Source organism: Pelodiscus sinensis, chromosome 29 (genome assembly GCF_049634645.1).
Source record: "Pelodiscus sinensis isolate JC-2024 chromosome 29, ASM4963464v1, whole genome shotgun sequence".
NCBI classification, from domain to species: Eukaryota; Metazoa; Chordata; order Testudines; family Trionychidae; genus Pelodiscus; species Pelodiscus sinensis.
This window is the reverse complement of record NC_134739.1, coordinates 8,989,999-9,016,510: the sequence shown is the minus strand read 5'-3', so window position 1 is coordinate 9,016,510 and position 26,512 is coordinate 8,989,999. Positions and strand designations below refer to the sequence as shown.

Here is a 26,512-nt window from a genome sequence, read left to right as displayed (position 1 = left end):
TACGTGGATCCGACTTATGTCGGATCCGTACTTACGAATGGGGCTTTTCTCGCCCCGGAGGACGCAGGCAGCAGGACCGCCCAGACGCGCCGCGGTCCCGCCGCCCGCGTCCTCCGGGGCGAGAAAAGCTGCTCCGCGTCTCCCTGGTCTGCTGGGGGCGGCCCCCAGCAGACCAGGGAGATGCGGATCAAAGCCGTGGAGGACGCGGGTGGCAGGACCGCGACGCCCGCGTCTCCCTGGTCTGCTGGGGGGGGAGGGACGCAGCTGGTGCGGCCCCCCCCCCCCCAGCAGACCAGGCTTTTCTCGCGGACGCCTGTGGTAGAGCAGCTGGGGTGCTGCCGGTTGGTCCCGCAGCGCCGCTCCTCGGCGCTACTGGACCAATCCAGCAGCACCCCAGCTGCTCTGCCCCAGGCGTCCCCAAGTCAGCCGCTGCTGAAACTGACCAGCGGCTGACTACAGGAAGCTCGAGGCAGAGGGAGTACATGCCCTTTTTACCACAAATAGCATGCCATATTTGGTAGAGTCCAAAAACACCTGTCATGAACAGTGAGTAGGAGGTGTAAGAAGAGGAGGAGGAGGAGACAAACATGGCAGAGGTGGATCCGGCTATGTCACCACATGTGACCTGTGCAAGACTCCAAAAGCAGTCTAGCCAGTTCCACCACGCAAGCATGGACCAGCTCAACAACGGACACGAAACCTCAGGAAAGCATCAGTCCAACCTCAGGTATTGACTTTTCATTGTTTTACTCCATTGAGAAGTGATAGAGGTACAGCAAACAGATGTAGAGCTGTACCTTTTTTCATTTTCTTGTAGGGTTAGGCGGGGGGGGCACGTGGAAACTTTTATTTATGTATATCATGTTGTCCTGAGAGATCCTGGGGGCATTTGGCAGTCCTTTCTGAAAGGTTTCTAGGGATGACTGCCTTAGTTCTTCCTCTGTGGCCTTATTTCTTCCTTGTTCCTTTATCGTGGCACCCTGCAAGGACTTTAGGCACTTTTGCAGTAAGCAACTAGCAATATATACAGGCCTGGGCTGCTTTGGGATGCCAGCAGCTGCTCTGGAGTCTGTCTCTCCAAATGTGGCTATCTGACAATCTCTTCAGGAGAAACTTTAATAGCGAAACCCAGTTTTCAGAAAGATTGGGCCATTTGTTAAAGTTTCTCTTTTGGCACGTCACTTATACCTCCTTTATAAAAAGGTCCATCCACAACATACAAGTAGGTACACAGATTTTTTTCACTTCATATTGCTTTACCATTGACACCTGACTCCATTTGGCTGTCTCCTTTTCCTCCAATGTACATTTGGCACCACAGATGACTGGTGGCTCAGAGAATTTTAAAAGGTTAATAAGGTATATGAATGTGAGGTGTCTGACTGATTTTTCTGTGCCAAAAATCACAGCCTCTTTCCTTTGATTCAGGGTCTGTCACCTGTGGTTTCCCAGTGTTCTATAACTCCCTTCCCATCCCTAAATAAAGAGGAAGCTGTGCATAAAGTAAACCAAGATACAGTGTATTACGGAATGATACAAAATCTGGGAATTCGGGGTAGAGAGGTAACATACAAGAAAGTAAAACAACAAAGAAAACAGTGATACACTGACTTATTTAGTGGGACTGAAGCCCAGAACCAGCTTGATAAAACCTGGCCATGTCAAATAAGTCAAAGTAAGGAGACCCCTATACTAAGGCGTGATCTAGTGACCACTGGTGACTGCCCCTTGAAAGGTGCTCAGGACCTTCAACCCATGGGCTCCACAGTGCCTTTGAGGAGAACAGCTGATGGGTCCCTCAACGTTATTCAGGGAGAGAAGAGAGCTGCAGACGGTTCAGGGATGCCAGTGAGTTGATAGTGCTTGGTGTGCCTTTTTCTCCTCACAGGTGTTGATTGTGATGGTGATTGATGCGACATTGTGCTTGGTACGACACGGTGATTGGTGTGTAGGCCTGGCCAGAGTTTGCGGGACCCAACGCAGCACACTGTATTTGGCTGAGCTGCACAGCTGTGTGGCTCCCAGTCAGGGCAGTGAGTAAGTGGCCAGGTGGGCGGGGCTGGGATTTGAGCAGTGAGGGGCCCTGAATGCGTGCGGCCCAAGGCAACCCCCTCGCTCGCCTTGCCCAAAGGCCGGGCCCGTTGGTGTGACATTCTATGGTGGTGCAAGGTGGTGATCAGTGCAACATTGTATGGTGTTGCAAGGTGGTGATTGGTGCAACATGGTGATTGGTGCCACATTGTATGGTGGAGCAATGTGGTGATTGGTAGGACATGGCGATTGGTGCCACATTGCATGGTGGTGCAGTGTGGTGATCGGAGCGACATGGTGATTGGTGCCACATTGCATGGTGGCGCAGTGTGGTGATCAGTGTGACACGGCGATTGGTGCCACATTCTATGGTGGTGCAGTGTGGTGATCGGTGCGACATGGCGATTGGTGCCACATTGCATGGTGGTGCAGTGTGGTGATCGGTGCGACATGGTGATTGGTGCCACATTGCATGGTGGCGCAGTGTGGTGATCAGTGTGACACGGCGATTGGTGCCACATTCTATGGTGGTGCAGTGTGGTGATCGGTGCGACATGGCGATTGGTGCCACATTGCATGGTGGTGCAGTGTGGTGATCGGTGCGACATGGCGATTGGTGCCACATTGCATGGTGGTGCAGTGTGGTGATAGGTGCAACATGGCGATTGGTGCACATTGCATGGTGGCGCAGTGTGGTGATTGGTGCGACATGGTGATTGGTGCCACATTGCATGGTGGTGCAGTGTGGTGATCGGTGCGACATGGTGATTGGTGCCACATTGCATGGTGGTGCAGTGTGGTGATCGGTGCGACATGGTGATTGGTGCCACATTGCATGGTGGTGCAGTGTGGTGATCGGTGCGACATGGCGATTGGTGCCACATTCTATAGTGGTGCAGTGTGGTGATCGGTGCGACATGGCGATTGGTGCACATTGCATGGTGGTGCAGTGTGGTGATCGGTGCGACGTGGCGATTGGTGCCACATTGCATGGTGGTGCAGTGTGGTGATCGGTGCGACGTGGCGATTGGTGCACATTGCATGGTGGTGCAGTGTGGTGATCGGTGCGACGTGGCGATTGGTGCCACATTGCATGGTGGTGCAGTGTGGTGATCGGTGCGACATGGCGATTGGTGCCACATTGCATGGTGGTGCAGTGTGGTGATCGGTGCGACGTGGCGATTGGTGCCACATTGCATGGTGGTGCAGTGTGGTGATCGGTGCGACGTGGCGATTGGTGCACATTGCATGGTGGTGCAGTGTGGTGATCGGTGCGACATGGTGATTGGTGCCACATTGCATGGTGGTGCAGTGTGGTGATCGGTGCGACATGGCGATTGGTGCACATTGCATGGTGGTGCAGTGTGGTGATCGGTGCGACGTGGCGATTGGTGCCACATTGCATGGTGGTGCAGTGTGGTGATCGGTGCGACGTGGCGATTGGTGCACATTGCATGGTGGTGCAGTGTGGTGATCGGTGCGACATGGTGATTGGTGCCACATTGCATGGTGGTGCAGTGTGGTGATCGGTGCGACATGGTGATTGGTGCCACATTGCATGGTGGTGCAGTGTGGTGATCGGTGCGACATGGCGATTGGTGCACATTGCATGGTGGTGCAGTGTGGTGATCGGTGCGACATGGCGATTGGTGCCACATTCTATAGTGGTGCAGTGTGGTGATCGGTGCGACACGGCGATTGGTGCACATGGCATGGTGGTGCAGTGTGGTGATCGGTGCGACACGGCGATTGGTGCACATGGCATGGTGGTGCAGTGTGGTGATCGGTGCGACACGGCGATTGGTGCACATGGCATGGTGGTGCAGTGTGGTGATCGGTGCGACACGGCGATTGGTGCACATTGCATGGTGGAGCAGTGTGGTGATCGGTGCGACATAGTGATGCTCCAATGCAGGCGATGCCACAACGGCATTTGGGTCCAACACACTCAAGTGCAAGAGGGGCGCTGTCATGAGGTCACCATATTACACCCAAACATCTGGGCGTTACATGACGTCATCAGATCAGGCTGTGACGTCGGGTGTACTGGTCATAGCACCGGGTGACCCCACGAGCCGCGAACAGCGGCCGATGCGAGGGGGGGAGGGTCTGCCTCCCCCTCCCTTTTCCCCTCCCCCAACCCTTTCCGGGCACTTCCGCACTTCCGGGCGGAGGGGCCCAGCCGGCCGAAGGGAAACAAGATGGCCGCCGGCCCGTCGCTAGGAGACGCCCTGGCGTGATCCGGCTCTGCGGCGGACGTTCGCGTGCGCGGTGACGTCAGGGGGCGTGGCGGGCGGCTATTGCTACTGCGGCGGCCGCCGTAGGGGCTGGAGTAGCTGCAGGTAACGCGGGGAGGGGGGGGCCCGTTGCGGCAGGTGGCAGCGAGCCGCGGGGGCGGGGCTGGGGTCACCCGTTGTGCAGGGCGCGGGGGGGAGGGCTGAGGTGGCGGGTCCCCCCCCGGGCTGTGGGCCGGGTCACCCCGTTGCTCAGGGCGCTGGAGAGGCGGGGCCCCTCCCCGAAAGGCCTGGGGGGGCCCGGTTGTGAGGGTCTATGCGGGGTGCGTGGGGCGGAGCTCAGCCCTTAGTCCCCCCCCCCCAGGATTTCCAGGGGAGGGGCTGGTTCATTGCTCTGTGTCCAGCTGGTGTGGGCTCCTGTGCATAATCCAGCTCTGCTCCAGATTAGCTGCCCCCCCCCCCCCCCCCCTGCAAACGGGGGCTGTGCCGGGCATGGGTGGTGAGTCTGCAGCACTAGGCTCTGACTGTGGTTCCCCCCCCCCCATTATAAAGGGCCACCAGCGGCTAAGGCGCAGCTCGTGTGAGTGGCTAAACACATTGTTCCCTTTGATGCATCCTCATTGCTTTTTTTGGGGGGGTTGGGTTTTGATTCAAGTGAGCCAGGAATACGTATTTTATTATTCGAGTTCACGTGCCTGTTGAAAGGGGTATTTTTGCATTTTAAAAAAATATACTTTGAACCCAGCAGCAAATAATTCATCCAGTCAGTTTCAAGGTTGGTTCTGTAGCTTTCAAAATGGAAATGCAGTGCTTGTGGATGGATTTTTAATTACGTGCTCCTGTTCATGCAGTATTTGGACCTAGATAATGGTACAAACAGCACTGATGGCTATAAAGAGAGACACTGTCATACCAGCAGCTGATGCCACTCAGCATTATGAAAGCAAACATCCGTGCACATAGAACTGAAATAAAGTGTCATTCGTTTTGATTTTGGCCTATTAGGCGTACATAGTTTGAGCTAATAAAAATTCAGGACCACTTAGAGCACCATCTGCTTTAGCATCATCTTCTTTTGTGTGGCATTTCTTCTGTTTTCAAACCAGTTTTGAGTGAACCATCACCCTGCTTGTTATGATAGTTTGACAGACCTCTAGATAGCCTTTAGTTTTACCGGGGGCAGGGTGGAAATCACTATAAAATAGAGCAGCTGAATGAAGAGCAAAATAATGTGTTTTCTGCCCACAATGAGTATCAATGACAATGCATCTGACAAAGTGAGTCTCTGCCCATGAAAGCTTATGCCCGAATAAATCTGTTTGCCTTTAAGGTGGTTTTGCACTGTAACTCAGTATGCAATATGCTGCATTTTCAGAACTACTCCAGTGTTATCTTCTGTTCATGGGAGGGCTCCTCCCTGCCAATTCAAGGAAGCTGTCAGCTGAAAGTCTGCTGTTTCCTGGATGACACTTCAGTAGGCAATCTCTGGCGTTTTGGTGCCATGTGAGTTGGCTTGCCTGAGAGCTGCATGCTAAGTGCAAAGCTTAGAGCAGAAGGACAGCCCTGGAAGAACAGAGTTCTTAGATTGCTGAAGAAGAAAGTGAACGAGTGACAAACATTCTGTCTGTGGTGCTTTGCAGAGCCTGTGATGTGGCAGGTTTCCCCTTCTTCGTACCACGGGTCAGTGAGTAAGATCCATGATGATTCAACCAAGTGTGTGTGCCTAGAAAGTTATGAAATCATCAGGAGGTGCTGAAGAACTTGTTGACCTCTCAATCATCTTATGAAAGAATCATCACTTCCTCTCACTATTTTTAAATCAAAATATTTACATGAAGCGCATAGAGCTATTTCATGGAAATAGAATTTGCCACTCGTGTTTTCTACCATTTTTTCCTCTGATCATAGGAGGCACATTGTACAGGGGAGAACATGGGATTCAGACTCTGCTGTACATTCTAACCCCTACAACCTTTTTATTTTAGGGTTAGAATTCCACTTCTGGTTTGACCGTCCTTTCCTTTCATCATGGGGGAGCTTTTCCGAAGTGAGGAGATGACCCTGGCCCAGCTTTTCCTCCAGTCGGAAGCTGCGTACTGTTGTGTCAGCGAGCTAGGAGAGCTTGGAAAGGTTCAGTTTCGTGATGTAAGTGGCTACTTTCTTGTGTCAGTAAAATGCATTGGAGCGTTAAGATCCTGGCTGCTCTTTGTCTGGTCAAGGGTTATAATTAATCTTTGCTATCTCAGTGTGCACATGTGCAGCAGGCTCCTATATTCCAGCTAGTTGTTAATTATCAGTAAAGCGGGTTGTGCTGCACAACTTTCCATGCATCATTCTTTAAAAACGACCATCACTCCTGCCCAAGAAAACCCCTACTTGCCATCCTGGTAAACTTGTAATCCTGCTCCTTCACATTTAAACATGCCAAAGGAAACGTGTTTCTGTTTGCAGTTGAACCCCGATGTGAATGTGTTCCAGCGTAAATTTGTTAACGAAGTCAGGAGGTGTGAAGAGATGGACCGGAAACTCAGTATGTCCTGCTTTACTTAAATGCATGCCTCTAATTCTGTATGACCTCTACTAGCTTTGAGGGAAGAAAGCAGCCTAAACTTTTGAAATAATGTGCCAGAGCGACATGTTGTATTAGTGGTAAGGTAACATGGATATCACAGGAGGCTCAGCTGCTTTTGGAAAAATTTGTTTCACGTAGAGAAGATAACTTTGGGATTTTTTTAAAGCATCTACATGCACTGTATTCTGATGTAATTCTGCTGTGTATGGGATGTGTGGTTGTGGGGGAAGGATTTGCACCTGCTGGTCAGGTGTGCTGATGGGGAATACAAAGATGGAGAGAGTCTGATGTTGCAGTTTCTAGCTTTTTGTTTCTCCTGGTGATTCTTACTATGAAACATTTTCTGTCTTTAGGGTTCGTTGAGAAAGAAATTAAAAAAGCAAACATCCCGATCTTGGACACTGGTGAGAACCCAGAAGTGCCTTTCCCACGTGACATGATTGATTTAGAGGTAAGTGTTTCATTAAGGCTGAACTAGTATCTGAATCTAGCGAACACAACTTGTGCTAGCAAGTCTCAATCACTGAATTCTTTGGAATTTAGTTGTAAGAACATATCCCCAGCTGACTTAATTCAGCAAATTTCTGTTGTGTTCATTGTAGCTCCACCAGTTCGCATGAGCTCAGCATATGACCCATAAACATTTTGGGGTTTGCTGTAACTTCAATGTATGTATAAGATACAAATTAATACTTCATTTTAAAAATGACGAACCAAATTTAAAACTCCATGTAAAGTAGTACAACTCTAAATTGCTGGGGTTGTGCCAGTTTATACTCTGTTGGAAGATTTTAAAGAAGGCTTCCTGGATCCATACAGAATCTAGTTAAAAATTCTTATATATAGTAGCATTGTTATAATGTACTAATGTTTTAAGATGCACTGAGAAGAAAACAGGATGCAGATAGCATCTAGCAATTTTGGGTACCCTGAATGCAATTAGGGAAAAGATCTTGCAAAGTGCATTTGAAACTGTGTGTTTAATTAGGGCTAAATAGCATTTATTTTTAGTTGAACTTTACCTTTTTTCCTCTTCTTTTCTTCCCCAGGCAAACTTTGAGAAAATTGAAAATGAGCTTAAAGAGATCAACACAAACCAGGAAGCTCTGAAGAGAAACTTCCTCGAGCTGACAGAATTAAAATTTATACTGCGCAAAACTCAGCAGTTTTTTGATGAGGTCAGAATATCAGGGGGGTTTACCACTGAAACAGATAGTGGTTTATTGTCACAAATTGCCATTTTTATTCTCAAGAGTGTTCTTTTCAGTTGCTGTTTTGGATGACTCATTTCTATACTTTTTTTGGTTTAAGAAACTTTCTCAATCATTTCCCATATTTCATGCAATGCGTACACAGCCAATCATAGTTTTGCATTTTATGATTATTTATATTTACTTCGTATGTTCCCAGTAAAAACAGAGGACTAATTGTGTGGAGACAGGTTCTGAATTGATCATTTCTGTCCCTAACTTCTGAAAAATCTAAGCAGGTCAGTAAATTATAGCGTCACTGTGAGGGAGGGGGGAACCATTTCCCCTCCAATATGCATTTTTCTGTTTGGTACAAGTGTATAAGTAAATCCCAGAAATCCTCTGTTATGAGAGATGACATCCCAAGTTAATGCCTTCTTGATCAAGCTCTAGAATCTTACAATCTAGCACGCACTCGGAAGAGGAAACTAGCCATATACCTTTTTTGGAGGAGGAGGGAGATACTTTGCATGCTATGTGATGCATTCCATGCTAGCCCAGAGAGTTGGCTATGGAGTGCTTGAAGAGCTTTGTGCTCTGCTGATTGTGAAGGCACAAAGAGTATAATCCTGCATTGTTGGCTTCCTGAAAATTTTAACTATTCTTCTCTGATGTAAGCATGGTTTTTATATGAGTAAAAGAGTTACCATTAAGGTAAGCCTGCCCAGACTCTCACATGCATCATGGCTGATAACTGGGTGCTACTGGCTGTGATCAGCCAATGGGCTGAGTGCTGTATGATTATCTCTCTCCAAGTGTTGACTGTCACTTTGTAAGTTGCAGATTCCATTGTCTGAGTCTTTTTGGACAAATAGTGACAACCTGATAATCTGTTGCTTGACTGCAATAAGTAACAAGTGTTGTTGTCTGCCTGTTCTAATTGAACATAGAGAGAAAGTGCACTTAGTGTTATATAAAATCATTACTAATACACCTCTTCAGGGTTTTTATACTTCAGTAGTGTATAGTAAATAACACCTAGCTAATGCTTTTCCTCTGGTACAGTATTAACATCATATTTCAATATAATCAGCTCAAAATTCGTGTGGTGTTGAAACAAAAACTGAGAATCATTTTTCTCAACCAGTCAAAATCAATATCAATATTTATCCCTCCTTTAGCAGATGTCACAGCAGCATATAGATGATTGGTCGTATGGTCTCTGGATTAGGGATGTAATAGTGTAGTCGATTAACTGACAAGCAAAAGCTTATAGGTTAATGCTATAGACTACATGCATTTCTCCTTTTCCCTCCCTCCCTCCTCCCCCGCCAGTAATTTTTTTTAGCAGGCTGGTCAGGAGCCTGGCTTAGTCCTGGTTTGCAATGGGTCCGGGACCTAGGAGCTGGGTCAGTTCCAGCTCGCACCGGGTCTTGGAGCTCAGACACTTGTGCCCCCCTCCCCGCGACAGGGATTGCTGCCTCTTTATCAGAAGCAGCAGCACAGGAGGACAGGCAGCTCATCTACGAGGGGAGCTTTAAACTGGTTCTGCTCGCAGACCAGATCCTGCCTGGCATCGCACACTGCTACCTCTGATACAGAAGCAGCAGCGCAGAATGGCAGGGGGCTCCTTGGGAGTGAGGCTAGAACACATTGGCTGCTGGCCCCGCCCTCTGGGAACTATAGAATAGTTGACTAACCGCTAAGAATTCATGAGGTTACTTGACTATTCAGTTAAATATTGGTTAACATCCCTACTCAGGATAAGTACTCATTGTATTAATGAATTCAGTGGAATGTACATTTCAGGCTAACTGCTTAAGTTTACAGTGTATGTAGCTTTATGCCACATATATATTGACTAGGTCTAGACATTATCTGCCTTTGGGGAGACTCTTAAGATTGTGCAGTCCAGCTGTTATCACGGTTTTTTATTTTATCACTGATAAGGCCATCTTTACACAGTGCCTTCAACACTTGAAGACATTTTTTCATCTGTAACTTTAAGACTCTGTATTATTGGTTATTCATAATTATTTACACAAGAAATGGCTCATACTTGAAGTTACTTTGAAGTCTTTACTGTTTTTCTAGAATGTGCAGTGGGAGAGGGAGAATTAATAGAATATTGGTCATAAAAGAACAATTACATGTCTGATATAGCCATTTCTTGTCAGTTACGTAACATAACTTAAATATATATTGTTGCTGATTATGTTGATCCTTTTCTCAGTCTTCTTGTCTTTGCTTATGAAGAGCAGTATGAGCTGGAGAGATTTCTCTGAAGCTTTTACCTTAAGCATCCTAGAATAGGGGAGCGTAAAGAAGACTGGAAAAGTAATGGTTAATGGCATGCAGTCCCCTGTCTCCCTTTCCTCTAACTCCTCTCACCATTTGCTTTCTTTAGTTTTTGTTTTGCATCTGTCATCCCCCTCTGGGCTCTGGGTTAATAAATTAGATGGTGAATTGATTCCTTTTTAGTTGCTATGAAAATGAAGGTGAAGGGGCTTGAATTGGAAGTGCTTACTTACACCTGTTGAGAGCACTTGCAGAGCAGAACTTATTTCTTATTCAAGATTTTGGGTTTTTTCCACTAATCAAGGGAAGGAAGATGGCTAAATCTCTAATGTTGGGCCTGAAATCAAGGGACTCCTATGTGACTGATACTGAAAATGTGCTTTAAATGATTATTTGATGACCTTCACATTCTTTCTAATTTACATAGGTGTATACATGAATATATCCCTGGGTGTTGTTCAGAATAAGATGAAAATTCTCCTTTACAGTTCTGATGCTCTGATAGACCACTGCAAGCTGGTGGAAAATGATCAGAAGGGATCTTATGACCATTTTTCCTTCTTCCTCCATCCTGTTTAAGCAGCTCTTACTTTTCTGAACAAACTCCCAGTGGTCTGAATAGTCCTGCTACAGCTCCATTTCATAGTAACACTTGTTGTATTAACTGACCCTTTCAAAAGATGGCTTTATTACTAAGGCTTTGTCTATACTTAAATATTTTAATTCAACCTTCCAGGTAAGTCCAGCTGTGTTAATTGCGTAGCTGGAGTCGACTTACCTTAATTCAACCTTTGACACCGTCTTCGTAGCAGGTCTGCTCCCATTGACATCCCTTACTCCTTTTGAATTGAGGAATACTGGTGTTAATGGGGATGCCCTCAGCATTCAATTTAGTGGGTCTGTACTAGACCCACTAAATCAAACTCTGGAAGATTGACTGCCACTATCTGAGCAGGGCATTTACCAAGTGATCATCATCTGACAGGCTCAAGGATCTCCGAGCATGGCATGACTAGAACTAAATGCATTCCTGACTAGACCTAGGTAATAGACAAGTACAAGAGTGGTTTTCCCAGATATGTTTAAGCCAGAAACTATCCTTCTGCCTTGACAAATATTCTGAAACATAAAATGTGTTAGGCTAGATGAGTCACAGCTCATTTTTGCTAACACATACCTTACAAAAATCCAGCAACAATAAAATATTACCTTACTATCAAATACAATACAATACAAGCCCCTTTGGTAGAATTGATCTTATTTTGTTAGATCTGAGAATTCTGCCATTTTATTTTAAAAAAGGTCATTTAAAGTCATTCAGTTTGGTGTGTGTGTGTGTGTGTGTGTGTGTGTGTGTGTGTGTGTGTGTGTGTGTGTGTTGCTTGGGGGCACTTGTCTATTTTTGTTGTATTCTTTTATGAAATGTTAAGGTTTCCATGCAGTTTGCTCTTCTTTGGATTGAACGCCTAAGATGGTGATATGGATTGGCTTAAAAGGGAAAATGTTTCTTTATCACACTTCAAAAGTACACTACTGGTTACCTTAATTTTGTCATTTATTTTTACTTTTTGTAAACTATAGCTACGTGTTCATGAGCAGGCAACTGAGCTGTATCCTGTGTGTGGTACATCAGCCTGGCAAAATTCTTCTCTCCCAGAACAAATGACCTTTTTTGGTCGTCAAGTAAATCTTTTCAGGCTTTTTCATTTTGAGACTGGGCAAATGGATTTCGTGCCCTTACTGGTGACCTTGCATAACATTTTTACAAGGCTGTAGTGTACACACAATTTACATCTTTAGGGTCCAAATTCTACCTTGAGATGTGTGCATGGAGCACCCATTGAAATCAGTGGGGAACCCCATGCATATCTCAGGATAGCATTTGGTCTCTTTTTGGCACAGAGGAGTTCCTTAATTTCTCCATTTCATTTTATAAACTGCCAGGGTGGAAATTTTGGGACAGTTCTGAATGATGCATTATGTTAATGCTCTGAGAGGATGTGGTATGACCATCCTTCCTAACTTGAATCACAAGTACTTACACGTTATGTTCCCAGGAATTTCAGCCTGTAAATTCGTTAGAACCAAGTAATTTCAAAGTTTTTTCCATTTCAATATGAGAGAAGATAGGTGACATAGTATCTTGTACTGGGCTGACTTCTGGTGCTTCAAGGAACAAGTTTTTGAGCCACTCAGAAAGAAGCAGTGTGTCTGAGCTTAGTACAAGGTGGAACAAGCAGAAGGAGTAGTGAATATTGGAGGTGGTCACTTGAAATGAAGTGAACCATTAAGGGCAGCAGAAAAGGTGATTATAATAATCCATAAAACGATTGTCCCTGTTAAACTCATGAGCCTGATAAACAACAATGGGCTTACGTTCCCAGGCTTGTCTTTGGAAGGTGTGGTGCAGGTTTCCCTTGAGGATGAATGTTGAAAGATCAGGTATGGAGTGATCGCTTTGTGAAGGGTGCTCAACTAGGGGTGATATGATGTTTAGTCTTTTACTGATCATTCTAGTAAGGGATATATACACATCTCCAGGGTTTCCACACACACCCCCCCCCCTGTTATTCTGATAGGCTGTGGTGCTGCTTTGAATCAGTGTGTCTTGGTTTCTGGGGCACGAGCTTCTGATGATCATGGTGAAGTTGAGGGGTTATTTAAAGGACAGAAGAGGGAGTTCAGGAAAGATTTCTTTTCAGATGCACCCTCTCCCACCTCTCAAGTGTGGGTTGTCATTTTCATATCCTGCCTTGGTTCCATTGTGGAAAGGTAGGTGACAACTCAGGGCGCACAGTCAGTGAGTTTCTTTGTCCTGTATTGAAGCCAGTTATCCTGTATTTGGTTGGCCCCTTTCCGTGATGGCCAGCAAGTCAGGGGTTACTTTGAGTTAGTGGCAGTGGCATAGTTAATGGCATTAGGTCTGTTTACATTACTACAATAAATACTTATCTAGGTGCTGAATATATTACAAGAAAATAAGACATTCCCTCTCAAAAATGCATTCTTCAGGTTATAGGCATTGTGCATTTATGGAGGGCAGAGTCAGCATCATGGATTGAAAGAGGATCTAATAAAGGTGTAAAATCCCACTTAAAGAGTTAACCAGTTAAACAATATGGTTACCTGGGATCCCAGGGTTGGGGGCCACTCCAGGGGGTCTGCTGATGCACAGTGCGCTGTGGGCAGGGGCTGCTCGAGGCACCGTTTAACCAGTTACTCCGTAAGTGTGCTGGTGAGGCAAATGCTTCATAGGTAACACGAGTTAACATTTTACATTCCTAGCATCTAGCAGCCAGGACCACAAGTTTTTAGTCCAGGTTGTACCTCCCTAAGCCAGAACTCTCTTGTCTGGCAACATCCGTGGTACAGCAGGACCATGGATGTTACTGGACCACAGAGCCTAGGGATGGGGAGATCTTGTGGCAAGGCCGAGAGTGGCCCATGGCAGAGGCGTCTGGGGCTCTGGTGGGCACTGTGCTCTGTCCCCGGAGGCAGCTGACAGAACAGCGGGGAGCTCCAGCCCTGGCCAAACGGCAGGTGGGCTGGTGCCAGAGCCCAGCAGCAGTGGGGCCCAGGTGCAGGCTGTAAGTAGCCAGCAATAGGGAGGGAAGGGGGACTTGGAGTCCACTGAGAGGGCTTTTCCCTTGGTCCAGCAAATCCCTTCATTTGGGACTGGTTGGTCCCAAATGTGCTGGACCAGGGAGGTTCAACTTGTACTGGCTTTGCCACTGATGTCATATGTCAGCTTAGAAGCAGTGAGAGGTGAAGGGACTAGGCTAAGGTCAGAATGAATTTATTACTGCTTGTACTCCTCAGTGGGATGTTGTCAGGAGTAAAGATCCACAAAGCACGTGGTTCTTGGGTGCAGCAGAAGTGCGTGCAGGCTTTCCTTTTATTTTAGTCAGCTGGACTTACTACAGAAATCTTGCCTGGGCAGCAGAAATCTTGCCTGGGCAGCAGGCTTCTGAATCTGGCCAGAGGGGACTGAATTTGAGTGAGTGAATTTGAGTGTCACCTGACCACCATTCCATGTAAAAAGGCAACTGTTTGAAATGCTCATGGTCTCTGGTTAATACATAGACCATGCACAGGAATGCAGTGGTCATACCGTACATAAATTAATACTTATCTATACATCTATTCATCCATTTTTCCCTAAGTACTGATAGTAGCATGATGGGTCACATGATGCCATATTCAAAAAGTTAAGGGCATTCCTTGGGAACATAACTTAGGGTGAAATCTAACTTCCACCCATCTTCAGAATCCTATATCCCACAAGCTTCTTGGCTTTCTTTTGCAATCTCTTGAAGCTTTGCTGAGCCATTCTACTTACCTCTTGTTTTTCTCCTTCTTGTGTGAACCTTGGTCTTTGTTGTTTCATCTTCTTTGTGTGTGTGATTGTCTTTTGGGGGCATTTTTGTTTTGGTTTTTTTGGGTTTTTTTCCCCCTCCTCCTGCAAACTGTCTCCTGGTTCCTCGTTCCCTGCATGCCACTAACTAGTTTCATTAGATATTAATTGATTTGTGAATTCAGGCTGAATTGCATCATCAGCAGATGGCGGATCCAGACCTGCTGGAGGAATCCTCTTCGCTCCTGGAGCCAAGTGAGATAGGAAGAGGTGCCCCTCTACGACTTGGGTAACTGCAACTTTTAAGCATGAATTTAAGCTTAAATTCTACACCTTATGCCTAAGTTTAAACAAAGACATTAATTTTCTTACCCATTACAAAGATAGCTTCCTCAATTATCACCTCTAATATCATTAGCTCACAGACATTTACCTTCTCCTCCTCCCCCATCCCTCTTCTGTTCTGAAATTTGATTTGTCCTTTTCATATGTGTTCATTTTTTTAATTGTATCCTTTGGTATATATGGTTGTGACGATTTTCTTCCACTGTTTGATCTGAGGAAATGGGTCTGGTCCACGAAAGCTCATAACCTAATAAACCATCTTGTTAGTCTTTAAAGTGCTACATAGTCCTGTTTTTTGTTTTCCTTAAGTGTTTGAGACCTGATTTTGAAACACACTGAAAATTCATAGCTTCAAATTAGTCAATAGGAGAGTCATCTTTGAAAACAAGGCTACTCATTTTGTATCCCTTTTCATTAGTTGATTCCAAGTCACCTTTGACACACATGTAAAAGCCAAAGACACTTTTCTTGTACCACTTTGCTGACCCTAGGAGTTTGCACTAGTGGTCTTCTGACACATGTGCCTATGGTGGGGGTGAGGAACCTGTTTTAGGTTGGAGCCACCAACCAACAGAAAAATCAGTCGGGAGCAACCCATAAGAGAAGCAAAAATACCCCAAAACCCGCAATCCTCATTGACCTGATTCCTAATTGAGAAGCCGGGGGAAAAAAATACTCCAACTCAAACTCCAGCCCCATGAGGTGGTGGGAGGGAGCAGGTGTTGAGGCTCAGGGCTTATCCCCAGGGCCAGATTAACTCTTCTGAGGACCTGAGGCTAGTGGATTTTGGAGGGCCTGCTAAGTTCTGGGGTCTGGCTAAAAATGAGAAGTTTATTGTACAAGAAGGGGCTGCTGGGGAGCAGGCTGGGGCTGTAGGGTATGGGCAGGGTGTAGGAGTGGGTTGGGGGATGTGTTTTGGCAGGAGGGAAGGTACAGGAGCAGGTTGGGGAGTCTGGACAGGAGGTGGGTGCAGTTGGGGCAGGGATTTGGGGTGCCTATCTAGCACAATTCCTGGGGGCTGCAGCTGGCAGAGTGTGACTGTTTGCACACTACAGAGAAACACTTCCTGTAAATACCCCCCCCAACCAATGGGAGCAATGGGGATGCAGTGCCTGCATGGAGTACTTCCCTGCAGCATGCAGAGCCGCTTCCTCTCTTCCCAGGAGAAGCTTGTGGGCTGGATCCGGCCAGCAACTTGCTTTGATCAGGCCTGCAAGGCTCAGGAAACCCTCCTTCCAGAGTGGGGCGAGCTAGCACTTCATCCATGGTGCCCCCTTGCTGTGGGAAGTAAGTCCCAAGCCTCGCGAGCCAGATAAAGGCACACTGCTGGCCGAATCCGGGCCATAGGTTTCTCAGCCCCTAACTTATGGTCTTTGAAAGCTGTATGGCCTGTCGCTGCCCTTCCTGCCTTGTATAGCACTTGGCATGGAAGTGACAGGCGCGGCATTTAAACTGACAGCAACAGGCATGGAAGTCATATGACTGAAGGGGAAACGAATGCATTCAAACTGGAAAGTGCTTTTTATTTTTTAAGCGCTTAATTTACGGTCAGTTAAGGCTTGCTTTCAAAAGGGATGGAGGGCACTGCCTTTGATATGTTCCAGCTGTTTCCTCTCTGTGTGTCCCATTTTGATTAAAAATCTAACCCAAAATAGGTCAGCTGGATTTTGTAACTTTAGGCCTGGATTGATTAGCTAGCCTCCAATTAACCTCTTGCGGCCCCAGGTTCTGTGTGTGCCTGTGCTCTGCAAATTCTACTAGAGGCAACATCCTAATTCACAATTTTTTTCTGCCTTGTGCAGATTTGTGGCCGGCGTGATCAATCGGGAGCGAATCCCCACCTTTGAGCGCATGTTGTGGCGAGTGTGTCGAGGGAACGTGTTCCTGCGTCAGGCTGAAATCGAAAACCCCCTGGAGGATCCTGTGACGGTAAAATGAATTGCTTTGTGTGGAGGCAAAATATTGTGAGATCCCAAATTAATAACAAACATACAAGCAGACGTGGGCCATGATCCTGCAGTGAGCTCCGTGAGGGGTGGGTCTCTTCACTCCATTTCTGCCAGCATTGTAGTATCATGCCCTGAAATGACACAGGCATTTGTACTTGAGAAGTGGTTTCCCCCTGATACGCCCTGAGGTCAGAGTTGTTTTTCACCTGCATTGATAGTTTTTCACCTTGCATGATTGCACTATCATTGCTGTCGTCTTCCCTGCCTGCTCCCTGTGCTAGTCACCCCCTCCTATCTTGGAACTAGAGTTCTGGTATGTAAATTAATCATTAAAATTATTAACCAGTTAAATGATACAATTATACCAGTTAACCATTGGCAGGACAGCAGCCAGGCCTGGGTTTCCGCCCATTCTCCCAGGCTGTCAGAGTGGCTGAAGTCCTGCCTGATGGCCTGTCTGGGCCTCTCTGGCGCAGCCAGCTATACTTAGCCAGGACTGATGCAGCCTGGTGCAGTTGGCGATCCAACCAGTTACCCAGTAAGCATTCCGGTAACTCTGATGCTTACTGTGTGACCGGTTAACCTCTTACAACCCTACTTTGGGGTGGGGATTCTTTATAAAGTGCCGTGCCAATCTGCAGTTCTGGGTAAGTATTATTCCTGTCTGCAGCAGAGGCTGAATGTCTTTGGCCTTGTTTGGGTTTGGTAGAGACTCACCAAGTTGGGAGTCTCTACATGGAGTCTGTTACTCTTTTGCACTATTCTGTAAAAGTCTTTCCCTTTAATCTTTTGAAGGTGGTCACCAAATGTGAGCTTCAGGGTCTTATACTAGCTTTTAGTTCTGTTGCTCTTTCTTACCATTTAAATGGAAAGCTTTCTAACTAGGAGGAATACTACTTGTATTTTGTAATGGCATATGCCAATGTATAGTACCCAAGCATTGGAAATTGGGCAACTCCATGGCAGCTTCAGTTAAGAATTTAGCAAAAGAAGGGGCTGCAGTGAAACACAGATTTGAAACGTCATTCAGTTCTTCCTTCCTATTTTCCCTATCAGTTTGGTTGCTGTGTTGCTCTACTGATTGCTGTAACTGAAGTGAATACCAGCTGTCTGACAGAGGCTATATTCTTAAATTAAGGAAATGTTGGACAATGAGGCTACACCTAGTGTAATTTATTCTCAGAAAAGTTAAGCTAAATTTCCTATGTAAGGTAGAACAACATCTTATTAACAAATGCAGGAAAGGGGAGTTTAGATATCTAAGTCCAAACAGCTGCACAAAGAATGTGCTGTTGACTTCCCTGGAGAATTCCAGGTTTTTAGGCTCGGGGCATTCCTGTGATTAAATAAACCACATACATCACCTTATTTCCATTCATTCTTGTACTTGCTGCTTTTTGCCAGAGTTGGTCTGGTTGGAAGAGAAAGTGATACACACCTCAGTACAGCCAAAATAAAAATTTAAATACAACAATAAAATCTTCTAATTTCCCCATGATTTTTCAGTTTTTATTCTTGCATAGACTTTATAGATCTGTTAAGCAAACAGGACATTTAGGCTGTACTTAGGTCTGGTAAGGAGAGACCATTAGACTTAGAGAGGCTACAGGGAAGTTCCTTTCACAGTGAAGTTTTTGTCATGATGTTGGGATATGTTCTTGATTCAATACATAACTTCCTGTGAATTTGTACATGCAAGAGGAAAAATAAGGAACTGTGTTGTAATGTGCTATAATAGCTGTCTTATACTGCATCTGTTTTTGTTGGTTCTAGGGTGACTACGTGCACAAGTCTGTGTTTATTATTTTTTTCCAAGGTGATCAGCTAAAAAATAGAGTCAAGAAAATCTGTGAAGGGTAAGTAGAAATCAGATTTCAAAACAGCTGGTGCTCGATTTTTTTTTTCTCAGCACTTCTGAAAACTGTCACTCATATTTCTAATGCATCTTGAAATTCAAATTGAGTGTCATAATATGCACATTAATAGTTCCTAACATTTGTATTAATCAGAAAATCTATGATGCTGCTGCAAAAAATAGCATAATAGAAATCCTTAGTTGACCGTGACAAAGTAAGCCTAACAAACATCACATGGTATGTGTTACTGATGTGTAGTGGACAACCAAATTAGCCACCCTCCAGGTTTTTAATCCTTAAAGTGGATGAATTGCTTTTGCTGGTACAGAAACACATCTGAAAGCAATCCAGCTATCACATACTGACGTTCGCTCCCACACATTCTTCTCATTAGAAACATGACACATTTTCTGCTTGGGGAGACCAGTGCTTCTGAATGGTAGCTATGTTGGTGTAATGTCTCTCATTTTAAGCACCACTGGTTATTAGTTGAAGATGCTGTTACGACTTGTGGTGTTGCCTAACCTCTCAGCAAATTTTTTCCTGGTTTTGTTGTTTCTCTCTTGCTCAGAATGAATCTTACACCTGCAAAATGCACTGTTAATGTCAAGGGCTGGACTTTGATAAAATCCCACTAAAGCCCATAATCCTAAAAGGCTCTTTTACAAAGCATTATGTGTCAGTTTGGCTTTTCATCTGAAACCATTCAGGTGAACTAATTCCCTGCGCTTCATCAATATCTGTTTTCCACTGAGGAGCTTTGCATCTCCTTTAGGTTCCGTGCTTCCCTCTACCCCTGCCCGGAGACCCCGCAGGAGAGGAAAGAAATGGCTTCTGGAGTCAATACCAGGATTGATGATCTTCAAATGGTAACCATGCAGAACAAATGGCGTCATAGCTGCTTTAGCCTACATAAGAGCAGTCATACTGGGTTAGACCAAAGGTCTATCTAACCCAGTGTCTTGCCTTCCCAGAGCAGCCAGTGCCAGCCATCCCAGAGGGAATGGCCAGAACAGGGAATTCTCAACTCATCCATCCCCTGTTGCCCATTCCCAGCTTCTGGCAAACAGAGGCTAGGGACGCCAAATGTGGGGTGGCTTACATGAACTTAAGGGTGGATTTGCCAAGACGAATTGGCCAAGCTTAGATAGTTTGCAGCTAAATGAGGCAGAGAAGCTGCTGTGACATTAAACAGTTTTGACATTGCAAGATCAGAGAACAGTTTTCTTCCTCTACTTAGTTCCGTTCAGCTGCGTTGTTAGGGAGGTTCAATTTTTCCAGGAGGCTGAGTGAACAAATCTGTACATACTGGCCTTGGTAGTGAAATTCATACTATCAGGCAAGGGGTGAATATGCACCGAGAGTAAGAGAGGAGTGCATCTTCAAAGCTAGAAGTGTGATGCTATGAAGGGTCTGGTAGATGATGATGGTCAAATCTGTGTTCACAGTTTGATTAACGAGCTGGCATTAGTTCATTTTCTGCCTGTCTGTGTGCTTTGGTGGTGTGCTGGAGTATTAAAACCTGATCTCTCTTGCACTGCAGCTCTGGGTCAGTGCAAGCAATGATTGAATACATGGTGAGCAAAGAGCTGAATTGCAACCTGTGAAGGTGCTAACTCTGTCCCAGCTAAATCCAGGGGGAGGGAAGCAAGATGCATTGCAGGAAGGCTGACAAGGATTGATTGGGTGGAGAGATGTATGGAAATAAAATGTCAGGCGAGGAATCAGCTGCAAATGCTGCAATGGAAGGCACTGAATGCAGGGCATTGTTTTAATATAGATGCCAACTCTCCAGCATGAAGGTGCTTAGAGCAATTGCTTAGCAATCAAAGAAGGGGATCTGGGCCGGGGGGGGGTGGTACCTACAGGCATGGGCCAGACATGGTAGCCAGTCCTTGAAACAGTTCAGAGTCAGAGCAAGGGGCAGGCAGGGAGCCTACCTCAGCCCCGCTGCACTGCCACTTGAGGTAAGCGCCACTTGGTTGGAGCTGGCATCCCAACTCCCCTGCACTCCAATTCACTGCTTGAGATTGGAGCCCCTTCCTGCACCCATACTCCTTCCTGGAGCTTACACCTTGAACCTCCTCCCACACCCCAGCCTCCTGTCTTATCTCTGCCCCAGTTGGAGCCTGTATCCCCTACCCAACTCCCAACCCTGAACCCTCTCTGGGACCCCAAACCCCTCATCCCCAGCCAGAGCCCGCACCTCCTTGCAGACCTCATCCCACTGCCCGTGCCCAGAATCCCCTCCTACACATTGAACTCCTAATTTCTGGCCCCATTCTGGAACCCAGAGGGAGCCCAGAGTCTCTGTGCCCCTCTCCCTTGCTTCCTGCCTCCCCACTGCAGGGCTGGGTGTGGCCCTTGGCCGATATCTTTCTGTGGGTTTGTGGCCGCAATAGAGCGAAGGTTCCCCACCCTGCTGTAGAGTGAGGAGACTAAAGTGCAAGTTCCAAAGATGCAGCAGTGAAGGGGCATTGGGCTCTTACCCGCTTAATCAGGCCTGTCCATGTGCTCCTGCCCCTAGCCGCTACTGTCTTGTGCCCCCCCAGCATAATACCAATTGCAATGGAATACCACGCTGCTGTCTGTCCCGCTTTTCCATGCAAGGTGCTGAACCAAACAGAGGATCATCGCCAGAGGGTCCTGCAGGCCGCTGCTAAAAATATCCGCGTCTGGTTCATCAAAGTGCGGAAGATGAAGGCCATCTACCATACCCTGAACCTGTGCAACATCGATGTGACCCAGAAGTGTTTGATTGCTGAGGTCTGGTGCCCCGTGACTGACCTCGATTCCATCCAGTTTGCTCTCCGAAGGGGCACTGTGAGTATCTCCTCGCGCTGGAACTGCAGCTGTTGTCGTTCACCCTTGCCTCCCGCACAAGTCTCAGTGGGCTGACCCCTGACTAATCATTGTGCTGGAGGAGCCAGGATGGACTGTGATGTTTGAAAGGCATTTCTTAGGCCAGGATGGGCAATAACTTTTGGCGGGGAGGGGAGGGGGCACTTCAGAAATCTTTGAAGTAGCCCTGGGCCACCCCGGAAGGGTCAGGGCCTAAAACAGAAGGGGCGGGGCCAGGATGTTTTCGGGCTTCCCCACCCACAGACCATGATTGTTCTGGGGGGTGGGGGAGCCCCTTTGCCCTGCCCCTTCCCACTAAGCACCCAGGCCCTTAGCAGGGTGGGAAGAGGCCAATTAGGGCTTGAGGAGCAGGGGAGTGTGTTGAAGTTTCCTCCTGCCCTGCTAGGAGCGTGCAGCACTTCAAAGTGTGATGTGCTTCTGGCAGGGCAGAGGAAACTTTGTGCACTTCTCCCTCCCCCAGGCTCTAATTGGCCTTGGGGCAGGGGAGCAGCAGGGCCTCCGCAGGCCAGGTCACCCCGCTTGGGCCACATCTGGCCCGCAGAGGCCCTTTTGCCCGCCCCTGTCTTAGGCTGTGCCTAAAAATGGTGACCACCTTAGAGGACACTTTTTACTTATTTAATCTGTAACACTACAGTTACCAGAGATGTGCATGTAGTGAGCTCCATGGGGCTGGAGCAGCTCTGTGCCTAGGACAGGCAGGGAGCTGCTCCAGCCCTTGCAGTTAACCGGAAGGGGTAAGCGTTACTTGTTTAGGGTGAGACTAACCGGTTAACCTTTCACATCCCTCGAGGTAACTTGTCCAGAACAATAGCTGCACTTTTTCCTGGGATTTGGCAAGTCTGCTGAGCTGCTTGCAGCTTGGGTTGCCTCTGCTCATTGGACTGTGGGGATTAGAGCTCTGCAAGTTGGCAAGCCCAGCCAATGAGCACGCCCACCAGCTGGTCTCCAGAAATGCTTGGCTGCTAGGATCTGGGACGGCAGACACGGCTCTCCTCAGAGATTCAAAATCTGCCATTGAGACACAATTCCTGTTGTCAGTGTTTTAATGAAACCTCCCTTCCCCATCGGCTGCTGAGCTCCTTGGTGATCTATAGGACTTCCCCTCCTGCAAAACTCCAACATACTTTTGGGCCCTGAACTTCTTGAGGACTAGGCCCTGGATGATTCTTGCCAGTTCCCTGCAGTTTTCCTGATGCCAACAAGGGGCAAACCTGCCTTTCTGTATCCTGCTGGTCTAGGGAATGAAGCGTTTCTAACCCCAGTTTGTCTGTTTTTAAAACAGGAGCACAGCGGGTCCACTGTTCCATCCATTCTGAACAGGATGCAAACCAATCAGACCCCGCCAACTTACAACAAAACCAACAAGTTCACTTCTGGCTTTCAGAATATAGTAGACGCCTATGGCATTGGAACCTACCGAGAGATAAATCCAGGTAACCACACAACCTGTCTGTTTGTCCCTTTGAGCTGCTGAGTAAATGGCCTTGCTCTCTTAATGTTCATAGTCCTTGCACAAGATTGACCCAGCTATCTGAGCAAGTGTATTCTGCTGTTACTGTGAATTGTAAGATACATTATTGCTATCTGACTTTGGAAATATGTAGGCTAATGGGTGGAAATATGTAGGCTAATGGGTATGTTAAGTCCTTGGCATCTTCCTTGCAAATGACAGGTACTTTGCATGAGTAATCAGGATCTTAGCCCAAAAGGGCTGAAGAGGAAAGTAGGACCTGCATTTCATTGCTCAAGAAATTATATCTGACCCTTTGACTTATTAGCATACACTCTGGTTACATTATATTCATGTTTTACTATTTTTTTAGATCTACTTAGATCAGTTGTAATAACCCCTAAGTGTATGAAATTCTTTCTTGTGCTTAAATTCCCCCCTAAAATTACTGCCTGCTTAACTGTAAAGTTTCCCAAAGTTCTTCATGCATAGAGCCCTGCATGAAGACGAAACTTATATTTGTTTCTGCATCTGTATCCGCAAAAATGAGCCGCAGATATCCATATCCATATCCACTGATGTGGATATTTGCTGGGCTGTAGTCACGCTGACCAGTTGACCTTAGCTGACTCCTGTGCAGTTACTGTGTGTCTTTATAGGAAGTGTGAATTGTAGGAACCTTTAGCTTTGCAAATGTTGATGGTTATGCTGCACCACTTCCCTTTGCAGCATGTTGCAAGTGGTGTTGGGTAAGGGGAGTGTGATCTTTCATAAAGTCTTCAGAAAATGTCTTGATGGCAAATCGGTGTCTATTGACTGAGGGACAATGTTTTAGGAGATGCAGAAGCTACCCTGTTCTATTTAAAGTTGTTTTAAGGATAAACTCTCATCTGCAAAGAGCTATTTTCTGGATACTGAACCAAAGAAGGGTGATTTCAAAGCAAGAAGGGCTTCCCATCAGTTGTAAAATGCATTTCTTGGAGTGGTAAACGCAGAAGTGCTCCGAGAGATCAGTCTTATCAAAAAACATTGCGTGCTATGGAATGAATAGCATCACTTCTCCCTTTGAGCTGTGATTTTCAAGCTAAATTGTCCTGATGGTCGTCGGCTTTATGCAGGTAGGTCCTTTTACAAGAGAACTGGGCCATAAAATGTCAACTCAAGGCAGGTGTGGATTTAGTGGATCAGAATATAATAGCAGCTGGTCATAAGATATAGAATCCTAGGACTGAAAGGACCTCCGGAGGTCATCTAGTCCAGTCCCCTGTTCTCAAGGAGGGACTAAGCATTATCTAGACCAGGGCTATTCAACACGTGGCCTGTGGGCCACATGAGACCTGCGGGTGGGAGCCAAAACAAAAAAGTAGTCAATATAATGCTCTTCTGTTGAGATGCGTTTTAGTAGCTAAATTCTTGGCCTGTCATTGCTCATTAAAAGTGCTTTTGTATGGGTGGAAATCAGATAAATATTGCATTTTATTAATATCAGCAGAGCTGACTTACATGGGGCCTGTCTGTTGTGTAGCCTTGCCTTAATTTTTGTATTCATGCCCATCAGTGTGAAAGAAGCTATTTGCATATATATTTGCCTGTATATGCAACCACACTTAAGTTGTGGCCCTCAACATGTGCTGTGAGTATCATTGTGGCCCCCAGGACTTCCAAAGTTGAGTAGCCCTGACCTAGACTATCTGGCAGGTGTCTGTCTAACCTGCTCTTTCCGTGAAACCTGCACATAACTATCAGACACAATCGAGTATAAATAGGTGCTTGGATTTTGGAAGTGGCTGGTAGCGCTAGTGGGAGCATTTAAAAATCATGTTTTAATCCTTTTAAATGTGCTTTCCCAATAGAGGTGCTCCCAAAAAGTAATCTGTTGCAACTTCTAAATTTAAAGGTGTGAATGAATAAATTCCTCTTGTCCCCTTGTAGTCCTATTTTGTGTTTATATTAAAAGATTTGTCTACTTTGTAGCTTCTGTGCACTGCAGGGGTGGGGAATCTTTTTTGGGTTGGGGGCCCCTGGCCCACAGAAAAATCAGTTAGGGACTGCACACAAGTGAGAAGCAAAAAAGGGGGAAGAAAACTCCAAACCTATTCCCCTCGTACCCCAGAACCTCGAGGGCCCAGGCTAGTAGATTTTGTGCTCCAGCCCTGTAGAGGGGTGGCAGGGGACTAGAGTGCCAGCATGGGCTCCCCAATGCTAGGAGGGGAGCCCTGAGTCTCTAGGGCTCGATCCAGGCAAACCAGGGACCACATCCAGCCCCTGGGCCATAGGTTCCCCACCCTTGATATACTGGCAGCAGTTGTGATCAGTTGCCATGGTCGCTTAGAAGTAGCACGAGTATTTTTATTTTATTTTTTAAGAAGTTAACATGCCAGGTTTAAAGAAGTAAAATGCTGCAAAATGAGACTAGAGAGTAGAAAAGCGTTTTTTTACCGTAGATGGAGGAGAGATGATTGAGGTCATACATAGTCATCTCTGTTGGACAGCCCAGGCTAGGGATCGGTGCCTGTCTTCAGTCTTATTTCTCAATGTCTTGACAGTGGTGTATCCACTGGGGAGATGAAGGTGAAAAGTAATGGCTGTGGTGGGAGAGAGGAAGAAGTCAGCACGGGCACAAATCTGAGACTCGAGGAGCATGGGAGGTTAGATAACAATTGCCAACTTCAGAGAAGTTATACAGATCTTGCCTTTTCATTTAAGTCTCCAGAAACTTATTTCCACACATGAACAGAGCTACTTTGATAAGTCTCATGATAGCGCTATATAGTTTTTCAGCATCTCCACTGGAGGTTGCTGTGAATGAATGTCTGAATTGTACTGCTAATAGAAAAAGTGGAAATAGCCAAACAGAGAAATGTCTGGTCTGTTTTCCCCTCCTTTCCAGCTCCGTACACAATTATCACTTTCCCGTTCCTGTTTGCTGTGATGTTTGGAGACTTTGGCCATGGAATCCTGATGACGCTAATTGCTGTGTGGATGGTGGTTAGGGAAAGTCGCATTCTGTCGCAGAAGAATGACAATGAGGTAAAGAGTTAGGCCAAACTCAGTTTGCTTTTAAAGCAGAGACCTAAATTGATTCTCTCTCTCTCTCTCTGCCCCAAACTACCAATAGTACAACTATTTTTTTCATGTAAAGTTTGTCAAACACAAGCAAACTGACAGCAAACAAAAGTCCATAGACCACAAGATGAGTAATGTCCTTTCTCAGAATTGTGGGGATTTCTTTTGGTTTGCATGTAAGTGTCTGAAGCAATGATTCAGACAGTGTGGTTTGATGGTTAATTGGTGAGGTTTTTGCCGCGGTGAGTGCTGGTTCCTTTGATAGGTGATTGTAAACAAGAGACTAAGCTCCAGTTGAGCTTGCT

The 26,512-nt window shown here is 46.3% G+C and overlaps 1 protein-coding gene across 6 annotated transcripts in view; it reads left to right on the top strand.

The window, feature by feature from the left end:
* The first annotated feature begins 707 nt into the window (after positions 1-707).
* The window catches only part of ATP6V0A1 (ATPase H+ transporting V0 subunit a1), a 52,767-nt gene continuing 26,962 nt past the window's right edge, over positions 708-26,512 (top strand). Inside the window, exons 1-12 of one of the 6 annotated variants that reach the window (XM_075911423.1) lie at positions 708-727; positions 6,251-6,410; positions 6,717-6,795; positions 7,191-7,288; positions 7,887-8,015; positions 14,865-14,968; positions 16,827-16,953; positions 18,747-18,829; positions 19,605-19,698; positions 21,440-21,652; positions 22,974-23,124; positions 26,032-26,171. In XM_075911423.1, the coding sequence (XP_075767538.1) occupies positions 6,294-6,410; positions 6,717-6,795; positions 7,191-7,288; positions 7,887-8,015; positions 14,865-14,968; positions 16,827-16,953; positions 18,747-18,829; positions 19,605-19,698; positions 21,440-21,652; positions 22,974-23,124; positions 26,032-26,171 (1,335 nt within the window). In that variant the 5' untranslated portion in view covers positions 708-727; positions 6,251-6,293. Of the gene's footprint in view, positions 728-4,160; positions 4,374-5,066; positions 5,946-6,250; positions 6,411-6,716; positions 6,796-7,190; positions 7,289-7,886; positions 8,016-14,864; positions 14,969-16,826; positions 16,954-18,746; positions 18,830-19,604; positions 19,699-21,439; positions 21,653-22,973; positions 23,125-26,031; positions 26,172-26,512 lie in introns of those variants that run through there. The other 5 variants (XM_025179732.2, XM_075911424.1, XM_006113124.4 and 2 more) reach the window with 5 other exon arrangements.